This window comes from Phocoena phocoena, chromosome 7 (genome assembly GCF_963924675.1).
Source record: "Phocoena phocoena chromosome 7, mPhoPho1.1, whole genome shotgun sequence".
In the NCBI taxonomy this organism is placed as follows: domain Eukaryota; kingdom Metazoa; phylum Chordata; class Mammalia; order Artiodactyla; family Phocoenidae; genus Phocoena; species Phocoena phocoena.
This window is the reverse complement of record NC_089225.1, coordinates 61907962-61933429: the sequence shown is the minus strand read 5'-3', so window position 1 is coordinate 61933429 and position 25468 is coordinate 61907962. Positions and strand designations below refer to the sequence as shown.

Here is a 25468-nt window from a genome sequence, read left to right as displayed (position 1 = left end):
GCAAAAAACAGGCTGTAGGCTAAATTTGGCTCATGGGTGTAGTTTGCCAACCCCTGTACTAAACTCTGAAACAATTGACAGTTTTCTATTTTCCCTCCTTTTCTTAGACCATAACATCTTAGACTATATTTTTTTGCTACACTAAGGCAAACAATCAAAATTCATATATGACCATTCAGCCTTTAAGTACCTTTTCTTCCCTTTGCAAAATAATTGGGATGAAGAGGAACTATGTAGGAAAGTGCAGCTGAGTTTTCAAGGTCTTTTTCTCTAGTGGAATGAGATAACCGGGAAAACTGTGGTCCAAGATTGAAGTGATCACTCAATTGCCAGGTAGTCAGGAAGAAGATTGGGATAGAAGATAGCTATGCTTTAAGAAAAACAGATTCCAGGTGAGTCAAGAAAATCTTCCCACATCTTTCTTGGGTATTTTCATGGCAACTTGAAAGTACTTGAGAACCTTATATAAATGAAATCTAAATTTGTTGCAAGAATTAGCTTGGAGTAGAAATGTCATTTATATAAAATAAAGTATAAATATTTGAAATAAAGTTTAAAAAATTTATGAGCTAGAAGGGAGACATTTAAATGACATTAAATTTAAAACTAATAAGTGAGTTTTTCTCTATGCGTCATATTCTGGCACTTGGTAGTGATGCCTGGAGTGGTATGTTGAGAAGGGATTGGGAAATGCTTTCTGTGGTTTGTGGGAGCTTCATGATCATGTCAGAATTCTGCTCTTACTGGAGGCAGTAGTGACGGCATTAGTGAGAAGTGCAAATCCAGTCCAAATCCAGTCCAAAGCAATCCTAATTGTAAAAGACCGGGTACATTGTTGTTAATCCCCAAGTCTGGCTTCCTTATAAAGTGGGCAGAGAAGAGTCCACAGTATATGCAATTTTAAACAGATTCTTGGAAGATAATTTTATATACAGTTGAACTCTGCTTATAGGCTATAAAAGGGACAGGAGAAGTAGAAGTGTAGTCTTTGCTTTCAGTAGATACTAAATCAGGTTAAGTGTAGGTTTCCTAATTAAGAAATACAAATGTACTTGATTATCATCTGTTGACCAAAGTTTAATAGGAGAGTTTGTGATTATGTATCAGCAATATCTTATTGATCAGGCTAATTGTTAAGCCATAGATGTTATTACTCTAGACAGCAGCATACTAAACGGTTGGGGTTAGGGGGCTGGAGGAGTCTTCCACCTTGGATGCAGGCAGTAAAGGAGTCTGTAATCTATAGAGAATTTAGCAACAGTAATGAAATTAACTGCAAGTCAGTCTGCTTTTTATCTTCAGTGTCTGCTGAGGACAATGTCAGTGATAAAATACTCTTCCTCACCACCCCTCCTTGGTATACCTGGTATACCACTCCACAACAGGGATTCTTTCTTTTTTCTCTTTTTTTTCTTTTTTTCCATTGAAGTATGGAAATGATGCAAGAACAGATTACAGATAAAAACAGGCATGTCAATATCACTAAGTATACAAGGAAGTGATACCCTCATTTTAAAAAATCATCTGAAGTGTGGTTGATTAATATAAATTATGTTAGTTTCAGGTATACAGCAAAGCGATTCAGTTACATATTCTTTTTCAGATTCTTCTCCATTATATATTACAAATTAGGGAATATAGTTCCCTGTGCTATACAGTAAATCCTTGTTATCTATTTAATATACAGTAGTATGTATCTGTTAATCCCATAATCCTGATTTATCTGTTTCCCGCCTTCCCCTTGGTAACCATAAGTGTGTTTTCTATGTCTGTGAATCTGTTTCTGTTTTGTAGATAAGTTTATTTGCATTATTTTTTAGATTCCACATATAAGTGATATCATAATACTATGATACTATGATAATAATATCTTATTTGTCCTTCTCAGTCTGACTTACTTCACTTAGTATAATAATCTCTAGGTCCATCCATGTTGCTGCAAATGGCAATGTTTCATTCTTTTTTATGGCTGAGTAATATTCCACGGTATAGATATACTACATCTTTTTTATACATTCATCTGTGGATGGACACTTAGGTTGCTTCCATGTCTTGACTATTGTAAATAGTGCTGCTATGAACATTGGGGTGCATGTATCTTTTCGAATTAGAGTTTTCATCTTTTTTGTATATATGTCCAGGAGTGGGATTGCTGGATCATGTGGTAACTCCGTTTTTAGTTTTTTAAGGAACCTCCATACTGTTCTCCATAGTGGCTGTACCAGTTTACATTCCCATCAGCATGTAGGAGGGTTCAGAACAGGGATTCTTAACCTACAAACTTTTAAGAGGTCCATGGATAGAATTCAGACAGTCCATGAATGTGAATGGGAAGAAAACTGCATCTTTTAAAATTGATCTAATTTAGCATTTCTTTCTATCAGGAATGTAGGCAACAGACCATAATATTAATAGACTATTAGTTGCAAATACCTCAAAATACTGTTTATGCTACTTGCAAATTAAAGAAGTTATCATGCCTACCACCACTTCTTGTTATTAATGTGTTAAGAAGCACATAGAATACTATATCAAACTTCTTTTCATGCTTTGAAAACTCTGTTTCAATATGATTGGTATCCTTTGTAATCCTATGTATTTATATATATTACTCTAAGAAGTTCATTCCCTTCACCAGACTGCCAGAGAAGTATAAGGAAAAAGAAAAGTTAAGACTTTCTTCAGTTGAAATCATATTCCACAGAGAAATAATTATAAAAACCATAGAATTTTAGAGCTTTGAAAGACCTTAGATATTACCAAGTTCATTGTAAAGAAACCCAGTTAGACTAAATAATTTACCTAAGCTCTAAGTTAAAAGTGTAACCATCTAAGATTCAGCTGATAAACCTGTGGGTACTGCCTAAATATAGAGATGTTCTTTAAGATACTTTGAACAGTCTTGCAGCCCCATGATTTCGTATGACTCTCCCTTTTTCTGTAATTAATACTAGTTCTTTATGGTTTACAACACTTAATTTTGTTTTCTTGTCATGCTTTTGATAAGGGACATAATAATAATTTCTTTTTCATGGCTTATATTTAGGTATTTCATATTGTAATTTAAAATAAGAAATAGTTGCTTTTATTTTAAAACATTTCCTTTGAAGACAAGTTTAAGTAAATTGTTATAATGTAAACTAAGCATGTACTGAATCTAACTAATAAGTATTATAAACTACAATATTCATGGACATAAGAACAAAATGTTATCCTTACATATCCTTGTATTACTTTATTATGTTATTAAAAGGAATTAGTCTGTACCTGAGTATCACATGTACAGAGAGTAACATACGGTTTAGGATATAATCTGTGTATCTACATGGTCATATATTTTACTGCACTTTGGGGTCACTTTGTGAAAATGTTGAAAGTAAAGGAACGCTAAGTTTTTTATGTTATTATAACCTCTTGGTATTGTAATTGTTGAGTAAGTTTTCCTCTTTATTAAAATCAATTCTTTTTAGCTTAGCATACCAGAGGATGAGCTGGGAAGCCCTAAAGAAGTCCATCAATGGTCTGATCAACAAAGTCAACATTTCCAATATTGGAATTATTATTCAAGAACTTCTTCAAGAAAATATAGTTAGAGGAAGGTAAGCATCAGCTATTTTATTTGTAGTATTTCATAGCACTTTTTCAAAGGAACATAATATCTACATGAATAATAATCATTGATTTATTATGCTACTTCATTTCAAAGGAAGTTTCAAGGAATATTTAAAATGCAGTTCCTGTAAAAATGTAAGCTACTAACAGATAACATACTCCACTGTTAGAGATTATGTGGAATTTTTACTTTTTAAGAAGCGTTGATGTCACATAATGATTTTTACACGTATATTTGTTTACTGAATACTTTCAATAATTTTAAGCTCATGAGTAATAATAAACATTTAATTTTTTTATATATACGTAAAGGGCTACCTCAGACCAGTTTAATTTCTGATGAAAGCAAAGTGGGAATGTGAACGAAATGAGGAAGATTAGTAATAAATTTTAGAAAAGCAGAAGGGAATAACAACCATTTTCTGTGTGGTTTTTAAGTAGTTGTGATATTTTAAAGGGTCAGGAAATAGACATATTCTGTATTCTATTTATTATTTTAAAATCTGAGGGCTGTTTTCCTATGTCATTTCATAGGACCTTGATTCATCATCTCAAAACATTGGGGATATAAAGTAAGGTGTAGCAGGTTGTGGGAGTTAGTAAGGTGACCAGGAGGCAGCCAGTGTCCTCCAAGGTAGGGAAGAGCTCTCACATTTTACTCAGAAAGAACAGACTCAGAGAAGGGTAGATTAAGATCTTACAGTTTATAAGCTGAATTCTCTTTTCTCATTTTCTACTCTAGTGATTCAGATGTCATACCTAAACCTGATAACTATAAAGACATTGTTTTTGTTATTTTGACAATCCAATAATTATTTGTCATTACATTTCTAAAAATAACTCTTCATTTAGCCCACTTTGTATCTCTCCTCTTATCAAATATATGTAGAAACATGCCCATTTCAAAATGAGTTAGAAGGTAGAACCTTTTATTTTCCTGTCCTTGATTTAGCGTTATTTTTGCAGTGCTTTGATTATGTCTTTATCTCTCTTAGGAGAATTCCATATTTCCACTTTTATTTTCAAGAAAAATAGACTTACACCTATCTTTAAAGATGGAAACCGCCCAGATTTGTCTTTAATCCCAGAATTAACTTATACGAATGATGGGCCCATAGTGGAAATTTTACTTTAAGTTCAGTACTTTTTTTTTTTTTTTTTTTTTTTTTTTTTAACATCTTTATTGGGGTATAATTGCTTTACAATGGTGTGTTAGTTTCTGCTTTATAACAAAGTGAATCAGCTATACATATACATATGTTCCCATATGTCTTCCCTCTTGCGTCTCCCTCCCTCCCACTCTCCCCATCCCACCCTTCCAGGCTGTCACAAAGCACCGAGCTAATATCCCTGTGCCTTGCGGCTGCTTCCCCCCAGCTATCTACCTTACTACGTTTGTTAGTGTGTATATGTCCATGACTCTCTCTCACCCTATCAAAACTCACCCCTCCCCCTCCCCATACCCTCAAGTCCGTTCTCCAGTAGGTCTGCGTCTTTATTCCTATCTTACCCCTAGGTTCTTCATGACATTTTTTTCCCCTTAAATTCCATATATATGTGTTAGCATACGGTATTTGTCTTTTTCTTTCTGACTTACTTCACTCTGTATGACAGACTCTAGGTCTATCCATCTCATTACAAATAGCTCATAAGTTCAGTACTTTTGAAGCAGGTTTTTCTCCCTTTATTTTTTTGATAAAGTTAAGCAAATTAATACAAGAAGTTAAAAACTCAAATTCATGTTTAGGTGTAATGAACAGGAGCTAGAAAAGAGAAATTATACTTAGAAAAATTTTTGAAAACAATATTGTATTAAATCTGTCTATTTTATATATATACAAGTTGAAAATTGTTTCCTCAAAACCAGTTTTTATTTATTAGTAAGATAAACTCTTCCCCTAGATAAGAGCGGTGAAAATTTAGTCCTGATTTCGCTTTTATGATGATTTACAGAGGAGTAGTATAGCTGGATTTTAACTGAGTTTTTTTTCTTTCTAATTAAACTGGTGATTATTATTGACTCCCTTTCTTTTCTCTTTTAATCAGAGGCCTGCTATCCAGATCTGTTTTGCAAGCACAGAGTGCTTCTCCAATCTTCACCCATGTTTATGCAGCATTAGTGGCAATTATCAACTCAAAATTTCCACAAATTGGAGAATTAATCCTCAAAAGGTTAATTCTTAATTTTCGAAAAGGCTATCGGAGAAATGATAAGGTATATATAATGGACTTGTAAGTAGACTGCTACACATGGCAGACTAATAAACCAGTATCAACTGTAGTGAGCAATGTTGATTTCTATGTAGAAATTCTTTTTAAAACTGCATGTTTCATGAGAACTTTTTTCTAGTAAATATTCCTGGCCTCTGATAATGAGCAGCAAAAATGATGGCTGTTAACTGTTGAATTATAACTGTTGATCCAGAAATGGCACCTTTTCATATGTATTAGTTTTTATTTTATAACTTTCTTACAAGTTAAAATTACCTTGCGTGTTACATATTTTAAGGAGAGTATGTAAGTGAACTGTAGACTCTGTAGATAAATGAAAATTGGTTTTAGTTTATAGATTAACTTTGTCCCTACTTTCTCTTTTCAGCCACTTTGTCTGACAGCTTCAAAATTTGTGGCACATCTTATCAACCAAAATGTGGTAAGTAATTAATTTCAAAATTTGGTTCCATTCAGTGGCATTAGACCACAGGCTTGATGCCACTTCAGTGACATCTTTGTTTTGATTTATAGTCCTTTGGAAAAGTATGTTGAATATTTTAATTTTAGAACTATAATAAGTGCATTTTTTAATATAAAGAGGAACCCAGAACAAGTGTTTTATCAAATTTATCTAACTCTTAATACTGTACATGGTTACTACATATTTTTCCTTCAAAGAGTGTAATGTGTTGGGTTTTTCTTTTTTTTTACTTATTATTTATTTTTGGCTGCATTGGGTCTTTGTTGCTGCATGCGGGCTTTCTCTAGTTGCAGCAAGTGCAGGCTACTCTTCGTTGTGGTGCGTGGGCTTCTCAACTGCAGTGTCTTTTCTTGTTGCGGAGCACGGGCTGTAGGTGCACGGGCTTCAGTAGTTGTGGCTCGCGGGCTCTAGAGCGCAGGCTCAGTAGTTGTGGTGCACTGGCTTAGTTGCTCCGTGGCATGTGGGATCTTCCCGGACCAGGGATTGAACCTGTGTCCCCTGCATCGGCCGGCGGATTCTTGTCCACTGTGCCACCAGGGAAGCCCGTGTAATGTGTTTTTATTTAAAAAGTTGCTATTTCTTCTTTTCCCTGTACCTAAGTGTTCATGAAAACCTAATAGCTGATATTCTTTAAAAAGAATGCTGTTTCCCACAACTGCATAGTATATGTGTATATTCATATATATAACTACATAGTATATGCATATATTCATATATTCTTAGAGTCAGTTTATAAAATATTGTAGATTAAATAATTTTAATCTATTTTAAATGCAGAAATTTATCATTTTATTATTTAGTTTTTGTGTTTATTTTGTATTCTTCCACTGTTTGAGAGTTTTGATTTAGCTCCATTTTAAACGTTAAAATAGTAAAATTGCTCTTGTTCATACTCACAGTTTTCATTCAGATATATACTGTTTTTTTAAAAATTATATCTATACATAAGGAAGAATTTTGAAGTCACACTTAATCTTATTTCTCTAACATTTAATAATATTTTAATTTTTTCCTATATGAAATTCTTTCCACTATTCACTTTAAGAAACCTTTTAGATTTTAACCTAGTCATATTATTACAGTGATAATTTTCTACTTAAGACCATGGAAACTTAATTTCACATGTCTGTAAACCTAATTTCATAATGTGTAACAGCACAGATATTATGTTTCAGTTTTTGAATGTATATTACACTTATATTGGAGATATTTTTGGCATTGACATAAACCAGTTAAAATGATAAATATTTTAAATCTTCCAAACTGTGGTACTGGGCAATGTTTTCCTGTCCCTAACGTAAGACTTCAGCCTCGCCTGCCTTTCCAAAATAAAAGCAGTATGTAATTTTGATGTTGTGCTAAATGTAAGAGGATATTTTCCTGTGTTGAGATTTGGATTTTGTTTCTCTCCATCTCAAATAAGAGTCTAGTTTTAAAAAGGCATATATATGGTCTTTTGAACATGCTTCCTAAGTCCATTTTCTTTTACAGCAAAGTTTGTCAGTAGACCTTTATTCCCTCTCTACCTGGCATTGTTTATAAAATTCTAAATTTTGACCATGGCCAGTGTAGAGTTTGATTTAATTAAAAATAGAAGTATTCAAAACTGTTGTTGTATGCTATTAATTACTGGAAAGATATTTTCTGAGAAAATTAGTATTCATGTAACTTAAGAACTGTTTGCTAACAGTTGCTGAGAGAATGAATTGGGAAATGGATATAGAGTTGTGGTCATGGAGAAGGATATAAAAAGAATCATGTTACTGTTCTTCATATAGTAATTATGAAAATATCTCAGATTAAAAATTAGTAAATGACTTTTTAACTTATATTTTGAGGTTAATTATGGCATTTCCTATAGCTAATATATATTTCCTATATAGAGAATATAAGAAGAATATTTTCTGGAGATAAATCATATAATTGTATTCAGTGTAGTAAATTAAGACTTTTGGAAAAATCATCAGAAAATTCTTAACAGATGCATAATGGAAGTGAAAGAAAAATTGTATCCCATATTTGGAGTATTTTTATGTACATTATAAATCTTTGCTCATCATCTGTACAATATTATCACTGCAAAAGCTAGATTCACTAATTTTTTAAATGACCGTCAGTAGTAGATTAATATATGTAAAAGCATTTTCTCTATTCTATGTGTCTTCATTCTGTTCAAGGCTCATGAAGTTTTATGCTTAGAAATGCTCACTTTGCTCCTGGAAAGACCAACAGATGATAGTGTTGAAGTAGCTATTGGTTTTCTTAAGGAATGTGGTCTCAAATTAACACAAGTGTCACCAAGAGGAATCAATGGTAAGTATATATCCTTGATTTGATATTGAGCTTTTATTTGAGTATTGTAATATGTATTGCTTAGTTTGTTTTCTTTCGGCTTAACTTTAGCTATATTTGAACGTCTTCGAAACATTCTCCATGAGTCTGAAATTGACAAAAGAGTTCAGTATATGATTGAAGTGATGTTTGCTGTAAGGAAGGATGGATTCAAGGACCACCCTGTTGTTCTAGAAGGACTTGACTTAGTGGAAGAAGAAGATCAGTTCACCCATATGCTCCCTCTGGAAGATGACTATAATCCAGAAGATGTTCTTAGTAAGTCAGGGGTGGGCGTTGGGAAGTGGAGTACAAACAAATGTAAATACAGAAAATACACACTAACTTAACTTTTAATTTTTTTTTGAGATGTTTTCAAGATGGATCCTAATTTTATGGAGAATGAAGAGAAGTACAAAGCTATTAAGAAGGGTATGTAGAATTTTACAAAATAATTTCCTTTGGATGAGTAGAAGCAGTTTATGTAATTATATAGTACTGATAGAATGGTATAGATCACTGACCGCCACCTATTGAAATATTTGCTCTGTGAAGCCATTCTCTTCACTGTTTGCCCATGCATTATTTTTCTCTCTAGTGCTTATCCATGGTATTAGTTCATTCTAAATTATTTAATTTTCCCTTTCCTCTTTCTATTTAATTATGCAGCTCTTAAGCTTCATCCCTCTTAAGAAATATTCATGTATTACCAATGGTCTTTATTTAACTTAAATTGCCACCCAATTTAATATTCAATTCAGTGCTGTACTTTATTATAAAGTTCTATACTTCATTATTTGTTGAGGGCAGGTTGATATTTTTCTGATAAAATCAGTCACAGTGCTAGATATGGTATTGGTATTTAATATACTTAATAAATGGATAAATTGATTATTTTATCATTTGTACAGCATTAGTATATTATAAGCACTAACTTTGTACAGATACTGGTTTGTATTTTGTTTTTGCCATTACTAGCTTAGTCACCTAGAACAAATTGCTTGTTTGATGTAATGTTACTTGTTTGTGTAAGGATAAATAAAACACAGTGTTTTATATTGCCACAGAGCATGTATTTAGACACTGGTACTGGGGGTTTTTTTTGTTTTTTTTTTCATGTGTGTCATTATTTTTCTTCTAAAGCTAATATCCAGAGCTACTTATATCATTCTATTATATTCTGTTACATAATTATATATATTATTTTATATATTATAATTATACAATAATTTCATCGGTTTTTTTACCTTGAGTTGTGATTTTACCTGACAAATACTTGCAGCTCTGAAAGCTGCCTAGGAAGAGAGAGCAGAGACGTAGAAGTCTTGTCATTGCTGCGTTCTATGCTTTAGTCACACTTAGAAGTAAAATGTTGAAGGGCAAAGGTGTAAGAAGCTTCCAATTTTATACGTTATCCTAAAAATCTGGTACAGCAAATATGTTTCTCTCTTTAGTTGCTGTTTTCCTAGGGGGGGTTTCACTGCAACAGCCAGATTTCTTTTTCTCTAATAAATTTAGTTTTCAAACATGGAGAAACCCCTTAAACCCATTTTCTTCTTTTCTTATGAACTTCTTTTTCTACTGTCTCCCTAAAAGACGGCAAATGATTTTGTGGAATTCTTATTATACCTGGTGTGGTTTTGTTTATTTATTTTTTTTTTTTTGAACTTGGAAATTCCCCATCCATTTCTTTGGGCTCTTGGCAGTTGGCCAAGAAAGTTGTACTTTTCTTTATTACAACATTTCTTAAACTCTGTGGTCTCAAGATCCCTTTACACTCTTCAAAATTGTTGAGGACTCCAAAGAGCTTTTGTTTATGTGAGTTGTATCTATTGACATTTACTTATTAGAAATTAAAACTGATAACATAAAAAATATTAGATGATTTCGAAATAATAAACATAGTACATATTTGCATGTTACGTGTTTTTATGGAAATAACTACAAAAAGAAATTTAAGAAAAAGAATAGCATGTTTTATATATTTTGTGCAGTTTAATGTTTGGCCTAATAGGAAACAGTTGGATTCTCGTGTTGTTTCTGCTTTCAGTCTGTTGCAGTAGGTTGTTTTGATTGAAATATATGATGGAAATTTAGCCTAACCACAGATACGTCGTTGGAAAGGGAGGAGTATTTTAATAGCCTTTTCAGAATTATAATTGTGTATATTTCTGTTTAATACTATTGCAATTAATATTTAGTAGCTTCTTAATGATTTAATTGCATTGTGAAACCTGAAACAATATCCACAAATTTTCATACTTTGTTAACATTAAAATCCATTGGCCTGTCACTTTGAATGGATCTTTTACTCATGTGTGATTTCATAACATGTTGCATTGATCATTTGGAAAATACTGATTCACTGAATTATTCACATCTTCCGAGTATTAACTTGTTAACATTTTCAAAATTAAATTGACACATTAATACAATGTCAAGAAATCACATTTATTCATATTACCACCTATCTTATCAGAAAAGTCTAAGTATTGGGAAGCTATCAAGCTCACAGGGATGGATACAAGTTTTCCAAAATTCTAATTTCCTCTTGAAAACTCTTAATTTGATCATGGTGGCAAATACCTGAAAATACCTGTGTTCATTTTCCTTGAAATGATAGTCTCACTTTGTTTATATTTGAGAAAATGTCTGGTAAATACCTAACAACTCTAGTTTGTCTGCCATTCTTTCAAGTAAAAATGAAAAATATGGCTGATTCATCTTGCAACTCAGTCACACAAGTGCTTTTCCTTGAGATAGCCACCACCGTTGTACATTTGTCTTTAACAGAAGTGCTGTATATAAACTCCATATTTTCTTACTCAGACTGTTATAAATGCCAAGACTCAAGGGCTAAGATTTAACAAAATTAATAATTTTATATTTTTTCTTCAAGGGCATTCTTAAATGAAACTGTGTGTGTGTGTGTGTGTGTGTTTTTTTTTCCCCCACCTCAATAGTGTGGCAGTAAAGAGTACAATGACTGCTAGTACAGTTCAATACCTTGATTTTGCTCAAGATGCAGCAAGTTTGAACCCTTCTTGCTTTTGCATCATCATTTCAGATGTCAGCACAGTGAAAGGCAGATAATATCTTGGTATTATTATGAAAATAGTTTGACCTCACAGACTACCTGACAAGTCTCAGTGATTCCCCCCAGGACTCACAGACCATGCTTGAAAACCACTGCTTTATTCAGTTAATAAAATCCAGTTGTCATGGCCTAAGTGATTTCAGTAAGTAGATCTTAAAGTGAAGAGATAAGGAGAGGATGATGTAAATGACTAGACAATCCATTTGACCTTAATTCTTTTCAGAAAATGTTCTAGAGTTGGCATTAAAAAATGGCTGCAGCAGGAAGTGGGCACAGCTTTAGTAATTAGCACCTTAGAGTGACCCAGGTGTACTTGTGTTTTAGGTCTTACAGCATTTGGGAAAACAGCAGGAGTGCCTGTCTTCCTACTATTGAATACTAAACAGTTTCCTCTTTTAAAGGTCTGTCTAAGCCACATTATGTCATAATAAACTAGACACTTAAGATGATTTCTTGAAGTCACAATTTGTTAGAAGTATTCTCAAGGAGACTTGTGTGCCAGCTAAGGGCTGAATGACAACTCTCCATTTTTGTAAAATGATTTGTTTCTCACAGTAGGAAGTTCTCTGCTAACATTAAGTATTACATGTGGCTCCTGATGTATATTACTTGGTTAAATAAAAGGAAATTAGAATTTTCCTAAAACTTAGTTGACCCCCAAACTATATTAAGTCCTGTCTGATTATAATAAAAATGCAAAAGTGAATTGTTGTCTAGGTTTGTAAAATCTTTGTCAGACAGATAGAGCACATACCATTGGGCAAAATACGATTCTAGTTTTTGTCATTTATTACTATTAACATGATGACAGGCCTTATGTAGTCTCTTATTTACATCACTGTTTTCGCCCAGTTCTTAATGTGACATGTATTTTAAGAAATGATATTCCAATGAAGTGCTCATCTTACTAGTTTTTCTTAAAGGCCTTTAAACTTCCATTTCTATTGTACATATGCAAAGTCTATGGATTGTAATGTTCTATTTAATAAGTATATATTTTAATAAAAATCTCACCACTATTTATGTAAAGTGAATGCTAAATTACACAATTTTTTCTTCTCCCTTCTTTGTCTTTCAAAAAACATTCTTAGCCTAAATTCTTGTTTTCTATAGCTAGCCTTAGCTTCTTATGATAAATTATCTTCTTTCTGATGATGAACTAATAATATTTTGACTCCGATATGCTAACTTCTCTTCCTAATTTATTGTTCCAGTGCTCTTGCTCTTTTGGAAAACCTTCATCTGCTTTTTCTTTGTTCTTCTCATCCCTTGCTTGTTTCATGGCCACTTTCTATCTGGCAGAAGAATTACACATATGGCTTTCTCTAGTCAAATTAGTTACAATGCTCTCTGAACATTCAGGCAATAACATACGGCCTGTGTGATCATCTTCACTGGTTGATAAACTGTTACACCACTGTGGGTTGCAGTGAACTGAGAATTATCTTCTTGGAATGAGATGCATTTATATCCCTTGCTCATTCATATTTTCTAAACCTACTTTTTTCTTTTAGAAATTCTTGATGAAGGAGATAGTGACTCAAACACAGACCAAGATGCTGGGAGTAGTGAAGAAGAGGAGGAAGAAGAGGAGGAAGAGGGAGAAGAAGATGAAGAAGGTAAAAGTATAGCTTATTCAAATGAAACTGTAAAATACTCCCAAGGTAGTCTGCTGTACTCCTCTAAAACAGTGTCTCTTAACCTGTGGAGGGTTACAAGCGATGCTGCTGGCATCTAATGGGTGAAGGCTGGAGATGCTGTGAAACATCCTGTGAGTCATAAGACTGCCCCCCACAGCAAAGTATCAGTATTGGCAAGGTTGGAAGACCCTGCTCGGAAAGTATTAAACAAGGAAATTCATTTTTTAATATCAACATAATTTTAACTTGACATTTTATGACTTTGATTATAAACTCTGAAAAGGGTACATTCATGTTGAGGGCATGTGATTTATGTTACCCTGACATGAATATAACAGATGAGAGTGACTAGATATTTGCTCTTTATGTTGGAAAAATAGAGTGGAGAGGCCCAAAGCTATATTTGAACAGAAGCAGGCATGATGTTCTTCCTCTTCAGCTTTGATTATATTATTTCACAGGAAAATAAGCTCAGAACTTGACTTTGGTTAAGTCTCAGTTAAAACATCAGAACATACACTGGTCAATATTTACTTACTTTACATATTTGAAAATATTAAAAGTATATCTTTCCCTTTTAGGGCGTAATGTTCTGTCTTAGAGTATAGTAGCTCTTCTACAACATAGTTTATAAAAATGAGTTTGATTTTTTCCAATGTCTTCCTCATTTAAAACATCTCCTAACCGTGTACTACATTTATTTAACTTTAGCATTTCTTTGTTTTAATGTGAAAATACTATTCAAATAAAAACGATTAAATGTTTATAAGGAAAGTTTTCATGCATTAGGTAAGAGAAAATTTTAACAAATATTCATATTACTGTTGGACCCATTAAACCTGTCATGATGATCCAGTGTTCTCTGAAACTGAATTTCTACCCCTAAGTTACAGTTCTTTCAAATTATCAAGGTAACGGTTTGTAAATATGGAAATAATGTTTTACCAAACAACAGCATGAGTGCAGCCTTTTATAATGTCTAAATGAGCAGGTGACACAGAAACAAAAATAGTTTTCCTGGCTTGGTTCTGGACTTCTTTGAGGTGAATAAACTTATTAAAATACTCTAAGATATGGCAAAAGACTAGAAATAGTTACTTTGAATTCTGTAAATACTAACTTATACTGTAGAAGAGAGTGTTATTATTATTAAACTCATAGATTCTAAATAGATTATGAAAATATTATACAGGGATACATTTTCAGTTCACATTTATTTGTGTAGTTTTATAATTTTGTTATGTTTAATTTCAGGACAAAAGGTGACTATTCATGACAAAACAGAAATTAATCTAGTCTCATTTCGTCGTACAATTTATCTTGCTATTCAGTCAAGGTAAGGTACTGTAGATCAGTTCATCCTTATTTTTGACAGGGGATGGGCAAGCAGATGGGATTTTTAGAATCTGTTAACAGAAAACTAGATACTGTTGCAGGGAGTCTCAAACTACTTGCCTCTACCCCCATCCCAAGCCCCAGTTAATAGATTCCTACTGTTGGTTCTTCACTTCAAGAGCAAATTGTCTTTACTTACCTGTTGCGTAATTAAATGTTTTTCTTTTTAAAGCTATGTCATTTCTTATGTTTAAATATCACTAATAACCTGAAAACAATTCTACATTACAGAGTTAGCACAGTGTTTAATTGTGTAGTGGAAGTTTAATGTTTTATTTTTTTTTAATTTGGTTTCTAACTCTGGCTCTAAGCAGAGAAACACTGTTATGATGACGTTTGGACACTTGTTGTGCAAATTGAAAGGAATATGAACGGAAGTAGGAATTAGGAAGGTTTTAAGGACCCTTTGAAGTAATGTTAAGCAAGAACTACTATGATGTCATGAAAACAACCTATTCCCTTTGAAGGCAGTGACTTTGGTTTTAAAGAGAAATAAATGAAAATATTAAATGCTTAGTACATCTGTTGTTTCGAATGGTAATCAGCCTATTGATTTAGTGGGAACCGTGTATATTTTACAGTGGAGAAGGAATATTTTCTCTGTTTTGTTTTGTTACTAGGTTTTGTATATTTCCATTTAGTATGATATAATAGCAAAAATGATTCATAAGTAGGAGTCGTCTTGTTTTCAGTCTGTCTGAAAACTTTTTGGCTTAGATTCGTCTTCAAAAAGAGAAATGTTAAACAGCAAAACATTGCTAAGAAATTTTTTTGCTTTACCCTTACATGTTTCTTTGCCTTTCACATGAAAGGAAAACCTATTAAATGTTTTTTTATACAAACTTAAAAGTGAGAAATTTTTGTTTTAAGTAGCTATTCTTAGAGTTTGACCTTTTATTTGTTTGTCCTTTTTTTTTAGAAATTCAATAGTAATCAGTTGTAAAGAGCAGATTCACTGCTTTAATATTGCTATTAACACAAGAGTCACAGTGGAGCTCTTTGAATTATTATTTAAAAGAAACTTTGTTTTTTAAGCGATCTAACCTTGATAACCTCTGAATCACACAAAAAGATTTGAAAAACTAAAACATTAGACAAGTGACAGCCACTATTATATAGCGGCACCAATTCTAGTAGCAGTACAATAAGTACTGTCTTATGTGTTATTTGTTAAGAGTCTCGGCCCCTAAATGCCTAGTAAAAATAATTTTAGGAAGTAAACACAACTTTGATAAAAAGGTGTTTAAAGGACTTGGTTGGGAGACTCATGTAATGGGATTATAAAATGTAAAAAAGTTACAAACAAATATTATTCTAGATGAATAAGTAATGTTGGTCATTAAAACAGCTAAAGTGGTTTACTTTATCTTTTTAAAGCAGCAGTACTTAGTAGTAATGAGTTCAGTTAGATACACGGAAAGATTACTGGTGGAAATTTAAATTGGTGCATTCTTTTTTTTTTTTTTTTTTTTTTTTTTTAAGTTTTATTTTATTTTGTGGCTACGTTGGGTCTTCGTTGCTGCGCGCGGGCTTCTCATTGCAGTGGCTTCTCTTGTTGCGGAGCATGGGCTCTAGGCACGCGGACTTCAGTAGTTGTGGCGCACGGGCCCAGTTGCTCCACAGCATGTGGGATTTTCCCGGACCAGGTCTCGAACCTGTGTCCCCTGCATTAACAGGCGGATTCTTAACCACCGTGCCACCGGGAAGCCCCTGGTGCATTCTTTATGGAAAGCCTTTTGGCAGCATGAATCAGTGGCTTAGTTTGATTGCCATTTGACCCTTCTTTTTCATTGTTTCTTAAAGAAATACATATTGACAGAGAATTATACACAGAATTGTTCAAAGCAAAAAGAGAGGGGGAGAGAGAGAGAGAGAATCTTATTGCCCAGTATGAATAATCAAAATGTTCCATTTATACCACCATTGAAAATTAGGTTAATGGAGCATTGGTACTGATGTGGGCAAGTGGTCTGATTTATTGTTAGGTGGGGATAAAAACTAATAATATAGACTATATAATACCATGCTGGTAGCATTATCTTAAGTATACAAATAGGAAGGCAGATTCTAGAAATCATACATTAACATAACACCAGTGGTTATCTTGAGAGGAGGTTGGATTATTTATATAAACTGTTCACTTTTGGAAATCTTCTGAACAAAACCAAGTTCTGGCAACTGAACTATTTGGGGATTTTATTTTTTTACTTTCTTTCCTTTTAGACTTGTTGACTGACCTCAACAGTACTCTGATCTTAATGTTCTGGCTCCTTAAGCAGTCTTCTTTTATTTATGGAAACATAAAACAACACAACTAGCTTTGCTATTAAAAATTAGACTTTCCTGGTTGTTCTTGCTTTTAAGTGATGTTGAAGCTGTAGCATCAGCGGGAGGTGGGACTTTAATGTCCTCAACAATTTGAAGTTTCTTAAATTGGAGACATCAACAAACCATTTGTAAGCCCGGCTTGAAAACTGGCATCATGTAAAGTCTTTTTTCTTTCCCCTTCCCTCAGTCACTATTAATTTGTGTTAAACCTGGAATTCATTTGGTTTAAAACATCAAGCAAATTTAATTCATTTAATATTTACATTTAGTGCAGCTTCAAAACAGTCATGGTAAGTAGTCACCAAATACTTGTAAAGTAAAACAGGAACAAGGGAAATAGACTGTCATACCTTCTCCCTTATTCTTCACTTACTAGATAAAAGGAAAGTTGTAAAAATTTCCATGACCTACTTGACTTGTTTTTCAGAAATTACAGGATTTTCTTCCTGAGTACTAATTCTTTTTTTTTTTTGAATAAAAACTAGAAAATATCACATCTTTTAAAATACTTTTTGGTATTGCTATATTATTGAAATTTATCAACTCCAGTCAACTATTTTAATCTTAGGGCTAGATATTGTTTAATATTACCTGTTGTGAAAGCTCTTTCTTGATAGCTTTCTTTTTTTCTTTTTAGTTTTTTTGAAATTCCATTCTACCATCTTGAATTATTACCCCTTTTGTGTTTATGAAACCCAATCAGTAACAGAAGCTGAGGAATAGAGATGAAGTATAAAACTAAATTCATAACTATATTTCAGTGGGTGATTATTTTATACTGCTGTTATCAAAAGATATTAGCATTATTCCTGAATCAAGTTCACACTGAGTTTGATAATTCTCTTAAGTGAAGCATATTGAAGATATTTTTCATGTAATTTATATAAGTGTTGTATAAAAACATTTTTTTCTTTGTAAGTGATTTTGGTTATGTACTGTTTTTATACTTAGTTTTTATATAATGTACAATAGAAGCCCTGTGTTTGGGTATGAATCAAGATAACTTGTAAAGGTGGTGATTAAGCACTGGATGTCATGCTGGGCTCCTGGAACATCTTTTACCTCTTCCTGACTTGGATCAGGAGAAGTGGAAATATTTAGCTTTCCAATATATTGGAAATATTTTGCTTTCTGTGTCTATGGATTTGCACATTCTAGACATTGTATATAAATGGAATTATACTGTATGTGATCTTTATGTCTGACTTCTTTCACTTAGCATAAGTCAAAGTCCATCCATTTTATACTGTAGTATGTATCAGTACTTCATTTCTTGCAGAGTTAAGAACTATGTCTTTTTTATATATACAATACAGTAATATGAAATTATAGTAAAAAAATATTTAAAACAATTATTAAAGTAAGATTTTTATATATGAAAGAGTGCTACAGTTTAAATATGCTGCAGGTTTTTAACCTAATTATTGTGACCATTTTATCTCTACAGTTTAGATTTTGAAGAGTGTGCTCACAAATTGCTGAAAATGGAGTTTCCTGAGGGTCAAACAGTAAGTTAATACTTTTTTTTCTATTAGGAAATATATACTGGCTATAAAAATGGTTAAGAGAGTTAATAGGTTTCATGAATTGAAACAGTAACTCAGTACTGAATACTCCTTTTTTTAAATGTAGGTTTTCTAAAATTTTAAAGTAACTCAAAACTTAGGAGTTCCGAGGTGCTTCATATATGCTACTCATTCCAGTGACTTAAATTGGCTGTTTGATTTGGCTTTGGGAAAAGGAGGAAGTCTCTCTGAACCACCACACTTTACACAAATTTCTGAGTGGTTGCCTATAAATCAAATGGTGGCTTAAATACAATAGGAAGTTTGTTCTCTAATGAATTACCTGGTTCGTCTACTTTATGCACTAAAACATTCTTTTGTCATAGAAGTTGTGAAGATCACCATACATGTTGTTACATTACTTTAATTGCATACAGAAGAATCTGTACCATTTTTTTCATGCATTAATTCATTTAACAAAATGTATTCAGCATATATTGTATGTCAGGCACTCTGCAAGGTGTCAGGGATTCAACTGGCCATAAAGTACATTTTAGCCCCCTCTTAGCCCATTAGTCTTATAACTAGTTAGTAAACGTCAGTATTCAAAGATCATAGAACCCTAATACCAAGGATAATAAAGACTAGATGGGTGTTTTTTTCTAGTTGTATTCTTATGTATATTATTCCCTGTCCATCTGGATTTTAGATCCTTGGAACCTGAGCCAAGGCTTTCAAGGTTTTGTTTTTCACACCTTCCTTTACATGTAGTAGACAGGTGCAGAGTGAATGTATCAGCTCTACTAGGCTGTTTGGTTTCTAGTTCTTCTAAAAGATCTTCTTGACTATCTGAGCTAAGTTAACGTTAAGTGGAAGTCCTTTGTCTTAAGGCTTTAAATATGTTCTGTTACAGGGATGGGCATACTGTGGCCCAGGCTTACTGCCCATTTTTGTAAATAAAGTTTTATTGGAGTGCAGCTGTGCCCATTGGTTGATGTATTGTGTATGGCTGCTTTTGCCCTATAGCAGCAGAATTGACTAGTTGCAACAGAGACTATATGGCCACTAAAGCCTAAAATAATTACTGTCTGGCCTTTTTTTTTTTTTTTTTTGGCGGTACACGGTCCTCTCACTGTTATGGCCTCTCCCATTGCGGAGCACAGGCTCTGGACATGCAGGCTCAGCGGCCATGGCTCACGGGCCTAGCCGCTCCGCAGCATGTGGGATTTTCCCGGACTGGGGCACGAACCCGTGTCCCCTGCCTTGGCAGGCGCACTCTCAACCCCTGCACCAACAGAGAAGCCCTGCTGTCTGGCTTTTTACAGAAAAAGTTTCCCAGCCTTTGTTCAAGAATATAGATTAGTTCTTGAAATGCCATGGTATGGGATTTTGAAAAGAGATTATTCTTTTCAAATTTAAAAAATTATTTTTCCCTCTTAAAGGTTATTTATTGGTATATTAATAATAGTGTACCTATTTGTATTATGGTTCACTTGATGTGTTGTCATTGGAAGGGAATAAATTAGTGAATTAACCTTTAAAATTATAATTGAAACTGAAGTTATAGTATGATCTTGTCACATTATTTGAGGAATACAATTAAGTCATTATAAATTTTATTAATATTAATCCAGAGGATAGTTGTTCTAGAACTTAACTTCAACATATTTTGATAACATTTGGAAGAGTGTCTTAGTGCATCTATTTTCGTGCACTCAAAAGACTCTCCTAAAATCACTATGATATTTAATTAAAATGTTAAAATATTTAATTATTTTATGCCACAGGGAACAACTGTTGTAATTGCACTTAGTCTAAGGAAGAAAGTAATTTGTTTTTCAGGTAGTGCTGACTTTATTAGCAATGCTATCAGAATATTACCATGTTATATTGTTTAAAACCTGATTACCTGTTAGGTTATTGTAAAATACAGTGTTGGTAGAAGAAGTTGAAAATGTATTTTAATATATCAAATTAATATTATATGGCAGAACTCAGAAAAGCCTCATTTAAGTTTTTAGTACTATATTAAATTTTGACAAGTACATCTCTTCAGAACTTAGACATTTATAAACATTTTAATTGACGCAACTCGTGACTAATTTTTAAAAAAATTATAATAATCTAGTTATATAATTACATCTAAAAATAATCTTACATTGTGAAGGGAGGCCTTTGAGTAGATAGTTTTATAAGTGAATTTTCAGCTTCTAGAACAGCACTGTCCAATAGAACTTTCTGCAGTGATGAAAATATTCATATTCTGCACTGTTTAGTACAGTGGCCACTATACTCGTCACATGTCGCTTTTGAGTACTTAAAGTGTGACTGAGAAACTAAAATTTGATGTAACGTTAAGCAATTTAAATTTAAATAGCTATGTGTTGCTAGGGCCTACCATACCGGACAGCACAGTTTTACAGTGTCTGTTCTGTGCTTCTTCAGGGTCCCCTTGCTTCCTCTTGCACATAGATATTTGCAGTAAATGCATATTGACCTCATTTTTTAAATAATTTACAATAATTGCTTAGGTTGTATCTTAGTAATTATTATATCAAGTGACAAAATGTTACAAAATGTTATCAAGTGACAAAAGTGTCAAAATTCTTAATTGAAGATACAAAGGTAAAATTAAATAAAAGTAAAAATGAACTGAAATGTATACATTATATTTTATAGGCTTGGTTTCTGTTTATGGAAAGCAAATACATTGCAGTTACTGTATTTAAAAAACTAATTTTAAACTTTCTGATAAGAAATGTTTTGTTGAGAAATATATTTAGTTAATTCTACAGCAGTGCTCAGGTTTAGGGGTAGGGTTATGCCTTTTTTCATTTTGTCTCCATTGATTTGTCCACATTTCCTGAGTTTCTTCACTTATGAAACTTCTATAATCAACACATATTTCATTAAGGTTATTTCAGGAATTAGTAAATAATATTTATTTGTTATAAGTCATTTGTGATGATGGTATTTCCTGATCCTGGATTTATTCTTGCATTTCTTAGTTCAACAGAATTTTCACAAAGGAGTTTTCAAGGCCCATAAATAACTGATTGGACAGTGTGTTATTATAGCAGTTATGAACTGATTCCATCTATTTATAGAGATTCATCTATTAACAGATCTATATGTATAACATTTATTTTGAGGCTAAAAAACTTAGCCACAAAGGTCTTTTTTTGTTGTTGCTCTTTTAAATATATTTTCTTCTTTATCAGCCAGAGGGTCATTTACATTAACATTGAAGCTGTGCCCATGTATGCTTCTGTAAAGACTCACCATGTTCTGCCTTCTCCATACTAACAAAATATATTCCTTCATAATTGGGTTTAAATCTTTGGAAGATGTATAACTGAATTGTTATATGTCATATTGGTGATCTATATTTAAAAGACTTCTGTGTAGAATCTTTTTAGAATACAGTATATTCAGTCTCTTTTTGATGTATCTGTTTCCTATACTAGGTTTTCATGAAGTGGTTCATACTTATATGAATTTAGAATTTTATAATCAATCTAATTAGCATAAATGACTATGGAATTTCTGTCAGGCAAACAGAAGACTTTAAAAAACTATAGGCTTGAATAGATTGAATTTTTTGTTTTGTCTTCACAACTAAAGTTCACAGAGTTTTGTGTTTTTAAAACCTTATTTAAAAATTCAGGCTGTCTCTATCATATTGATAAATTATCATATAGCATGGATTCACTGTGTTTTGAATCATTAATGTAATTGTTCTCCAAATAGAAAGAACTGTGCAACATGATACTTGACTGCTGTGCCCAACAAAGGACATACGAGAAATTTTTTGGCTTATTAGCTGGGGTGAGTTCCAACCTCATTTTTCTTGTTGGATTTTGATGAAATCACAAGGGTAATTCTTAACATGAGTATTGTGAATTAATGTGTCTGCTTTGTTGCCTGGTCTAATAACATATCTTTGCTGAAAGCAAATTGTTCTTCCCTTCCACAGGTTTCCCACTCTGCAGCTTCCTCCTTTCTCACTTCATTTTTGTAGTGCCTTAATATTGCGTATTACTCTTCCAGAACTTTGAGAAATTCCACATGCTTTGTAAAATTTCCCAAAGAGGACAGTTAAATGCTGTCTTTTCAAAATTTCACAGCAGTTTCTGAAGTCAAGTACATGCTCAGGCAGCACAAATAAAGCATGAGCTAAAATAATTTTTTGAGTCCAAACTCAACCCACAGAGAAGTATATTTATCTTATACAAATGTATGTGTCTGTGGTCAGCTACATGTATAACTTTGTTTTAGCATATAAATCCCAGGTAGATAGGGGTGATATATATTAACTTCTATTTTGAGCATCCCATTATACAGCACAAGAAGATTGAGTGATATGATATACAAATATTTATTAACTTTTGATTGAATAAAATTAGTATTTAATATGCTCATAATGGTATTGACATTTTTATTTTTAATTTATTAGCGATTTTGCATGCTAAAAAAAGAATACATGGAATCCTTTGAAAGTATATTCAAAGAACAATATGATACCATCCATCGCTTGGAAACAAACAAATTGAGAAATGTTGCTAAGATGTTTGCTCACCTCTTATACACCGATTCACTTCCATGGAGCGTAAGTAGATAGGTCAATATTTGTACTTCTTTCCTAATCCCCTGTTATTATGAAATAGATATTAAGTATAGCATAGCCATACTTTTCCTATGTAGGAAATGTACTTTAAAATGAAATGTTGAGGGCTTCCCTGGTGGCGCAGTGGTTGAGAGTCCGCCTGCCGATGCAGGGGACACGGGTTTGTGCCCCGGTCCAGGAAGATCCCACATGCCGCGGAGTGGCTAGGCCCATGAGCCATGGCCGCTGAGCCTGCGCGTCCGGAGCCTGTGCTCCGCAACGGGAGAGGCCACAACAGTGAGAGGCCCGCGTACCGCAAAAAAAAAAAAAAAAAAAAAAAGAAATGTGGAGCAAACTTTTACTATAATGGCAGTCTTTGAGGTTGTGTTCATATAACATGGGATCAAAAAACTAAGTAGGGACTCCCCTGGTGCTGCAGTGGTTAAGAATCCGCCTGCCAATGCAGGGGACACAAGTTCGATCCCTGGTCTAGGAAGGTCCCACATGCCGCTGAGCAATCAAGCCTGTGCTCCACAGCTACTGAGCCCGCACGCCACAACTGCTGAAGCCCGCACGCCTAGAGTCCATGCTCCGCAACAAGAGAAGCCACCTCAATGAGAAGCCCGCGCACCGCAACGAAGAGTAGCCCCCGCTCACCACAACTAGAGAAAGCCCACACACAAGAACAAAGACCCAATGCAGCCAAAAATAAATCAATTGATGAATTAATTAATTATTTTTAAAAAAGAAAAGCTAAGTAAATAATGTGTGAGTGTAAGAAATACCATCCTGGATGATATTAACAGTCCAAACATTACAGTTCTTTCTGATAGTGATGGCTAGGAGTGTTTTCAGAGACAATGTAGATTTTCATCTTCTCTGTATACACACGTGTGTGCACACTCATATTCACATACACCAATAGTCTGGTGGCATATGAGCCTCTGAGTTACTGCCTGTTTCCTGACGGAGTAACTGTCAATAGTTCCTCTGGTAAGGACATAAGAGAAAGGACTGTTCTGGCAAGATGTATTTTTCTTAGCAGGCATTGAAGTTGGGTAAGTGATAGGGAGGAAGTTCTGTAGTCATAGTTAGAACAAGGAAAGATACTCTCGATGGGGAAATGTACACTGGGTTGGAATTTGAACTGCATTCATTAAGCTGGCACTTAATTGTACAATTACTGTTCATTCAACAGCCATTTGTTTAGTCACCAACTCTGTGCCCAGAAAGAGACACTGGGCATCCAAAATGAATTGTATATGGTCCCTGCTTTCAAGAAGCTTAGTACCATAAAACAGAAGAGGTAAGATGCCCAAGGTAATAATGCAAAATACAAAGTAGTAGGTTAGGCTGAAGGAACTGAAAAATCAGAAAGAAATTATATCCAAGATGGAAGAAAAAAGAGAATCATATTGTAGAATACCACAACCCAGTGGTAGAATGAAGCAGCATCATTGAGCTTATAAATGTTGGATAGAGTTTTGTAATACTTTAAGTACTAAGTGTGTCCAGCTACTTTAATAGGCATTTATAAGCTAACCCAGCAGGCTAATCATAACTTTTACTTTGTTTTTACTCCCTTCTCTGGGAAAATGAAATCAAAGTTTTAAACAATTGAAATAAGTGAGCTCCTGGAACACATCCATAGAAAACTGGAGGTTGCTTTTATTTTTATTTACCTTAAAATTTCTCTCTGTGAGCTTCAGTAAGCCCAATCTTAACTATTCAGAACAAGCCATCACTCTTCGTCTTTACTCGTCTTGTGTACTCTAGTCCTGGACAAAACCGTAGCTTGATGCTTTAAGTGGCATTTTGCCCCAAACCCTCCTACACCCATGTTTTGATGAGTGAGTTTTAGGAGCTAATAATATTAGCATTATATGCTCAAGACAATATTCCTTCCTGCTATAAAAAGCACATTACTCAGGAAAGAGAATGAACTCTATTTCTGTAGCATCTTAACATTTTGGAAATTTGTATAGAGAAGCAGTCTTAAACTTTCCCAAGTAATAATGCGTATCAGCATAAGGGAAGATATTTAGAGATAATTCTAACTGCAGATGAGAGCAAATCGTTAATTTCAAGGGACACTATAAGTTACAGATATTGGTCACTTTGTCTCATCTTTGAACACCAAGATAAAATTATCGTTTTCTAATTTTAATTTTCAGGTTCTTGAATGCATAAAGCTGAGTGAAGAAACCACTACATCATCCAGTAGAATTTTTGTGAAAATATTTTTCCAAGAACTGTGTG

General features: G+C 33.4%; 1 protein-coding gene across 1 annotated transcript in view; it reads left to right on the top strand.

Annotated features, from left to right (window-relative positions):
- The window catches only part of CWC22 (CWC22 spliceosome associated protein homolog), a 39019-nt gene that overhangs the window by 8047 nt on the left and 5504 nt on the right, over positions 1-25468 (top strand). The window contains exons 5-16 of the mRNA XM_065880152.1: positions 3471-3599; positions 5659-5827; positions 6212-6265; positions 8485-8620; positions 8711-8917; positions 9008-9070; positions 13250-13354; positions 14630-14711; positions 18546-18606; positions 22354-22431; positions 23060-23212; positions 25384-25463. Coding sequence (XP_065736224.1) covers positions 3471-3599; positions 5659-5827; positions 6212-6265; positions 8485-8620; positions 8711-8917; positions 9008-9070; positions 13250-13354; positions 14630-14711; positions 18546-18606; positions 22354-22431; positions 23060-23212; positions 25384-25463 — 1317 coding nt within the window. The remainder of the gene's footprint in view (positions 1-3470; positions 3600-5658; positions 5828-6211; positions 6266-8484; positions 8621-8710; positions 8918-9007; positions 9071-13249; positions 13355-14629; positions 14712-18545; positions 18607-22353; positions 22432-23059; positions 23213-25383; positions 25464-25468) is intronic.